The 913-nt window shown below is 37.3% G+C and overlaps 1 protein-coding gene across 1 annotated transcript; it reads right to left on the bottom strand.

The window, feature by feature from the left end:
- Positions 1–8: 8 nt before the first annotated feature.
- On the bottom strand, positions 9–504 carry LOC107735662 (rho guanine nucleotide exchange factor 9-like; the record flags this gene model as incomplete). The annotated part of the gene is made up of 2 exons (XM_016547276.1): positions 323–504; positions 9–241 (listed from the first exon to the last, which is right to left on the bottom strand). Coding segments are annotated over exons 1-2 (380 nt in total), but the record flags the coding sequence as incomplete, so codon positions are not given.
- Between the last annotated feature and the right edge of the window lie 409 nt (positions 505–913).

Here is a 913-nt window from a genome sequence, read left to right as displayed (position 1 = left end):
GTGTGTACCTGTGTTCTTGTACTGTGTATTTCAGTAACTCTGCCAGCTGTAGAGGGTATTTGCAGATTTTCTGGACTGGTGTGAGCAGGTAGCCATCAATGGCGATGTCGATCATCTGCTGAACCAATCGGCAAGCTTCGAAGAAGTGCTGGTATCGTGCGTCTCGCATGAGACGTGTGAGCTCCATGCAGGAGTCAACGTGGTTGTTACAGTATTCCGAGTAGATCCAGAATCCATCTTGCTGTAAAAATAAAAACATAAAAAATCAGTATCCTCGACTCGTTGTGTATATACGTGTGATTTTCTGTGTTTCAATACACACGTGTTCCAAAAAGCAAGGTCCGATCTCGCTGAGGTGAGGTTCTTCCGTGTTAAACTGTTTCTCCAGGTCTCTGACAAAGCTCAACTGGAATCTGTAAATGTCTTCGATATTTCCAAAGATCACTTTCAGCTGATCGTCGTTAAACATGTCTCTCCTCTTTTTACACTGACGGAGATACCCCTAAAAGGCATAACACATACACAAATTTACACTACCATTTAAAAGTTTGGGTTTTTTGGATTTTTATTATGTTTTTGAAATAAGTCTCCTATGCTCACTAAGGCTGCATTTATGAACTGTTTTTATTTAAATGCATTTAACATGTAATTTATTCCTGATGGCAAAGCTGAATTTTTAGCATCATTACTCCAGTTTTCAGTGTCACGTGATCTTCAGAAATCATTCTAATAGACTGATTTGGTGCTCAAGAAACATTTCTTATTGTTATCAAGAACAGGTTTTTTTAAGGATTCTTTGATAAATAGAAAGTTCAAAAGAATATAGATTCTTTTGGATTATAGATTCTTTTAGATTATTATAGATCTATAGATTAAAGCAATAAGCCCCAAGAAGCCGTGGTTTACAGTGAAT

Source organism: Sinocyclocheilus rhinocerous, unplaced genomic scaffold (genome assembly GCF_001515625.1).
Source record: "Sinocyclocheilus rhinocerous isolate Xijiao unplaced genomic scaffold, SAMN03320098_v1.1 C36218038, whole genome shotgun sequence".
NCBI lineage: Eukaryota > Metazoa > Chordata > Actinopteri > Cypriniformes > Cyprinidae > Sinocyclocheilus > Sinocyclocheilus rhinocerous.
Note: the sequence above shows the minus strand (reverse complement) of the source record. Positions and strands in the feature narration are given on the sequence as shown.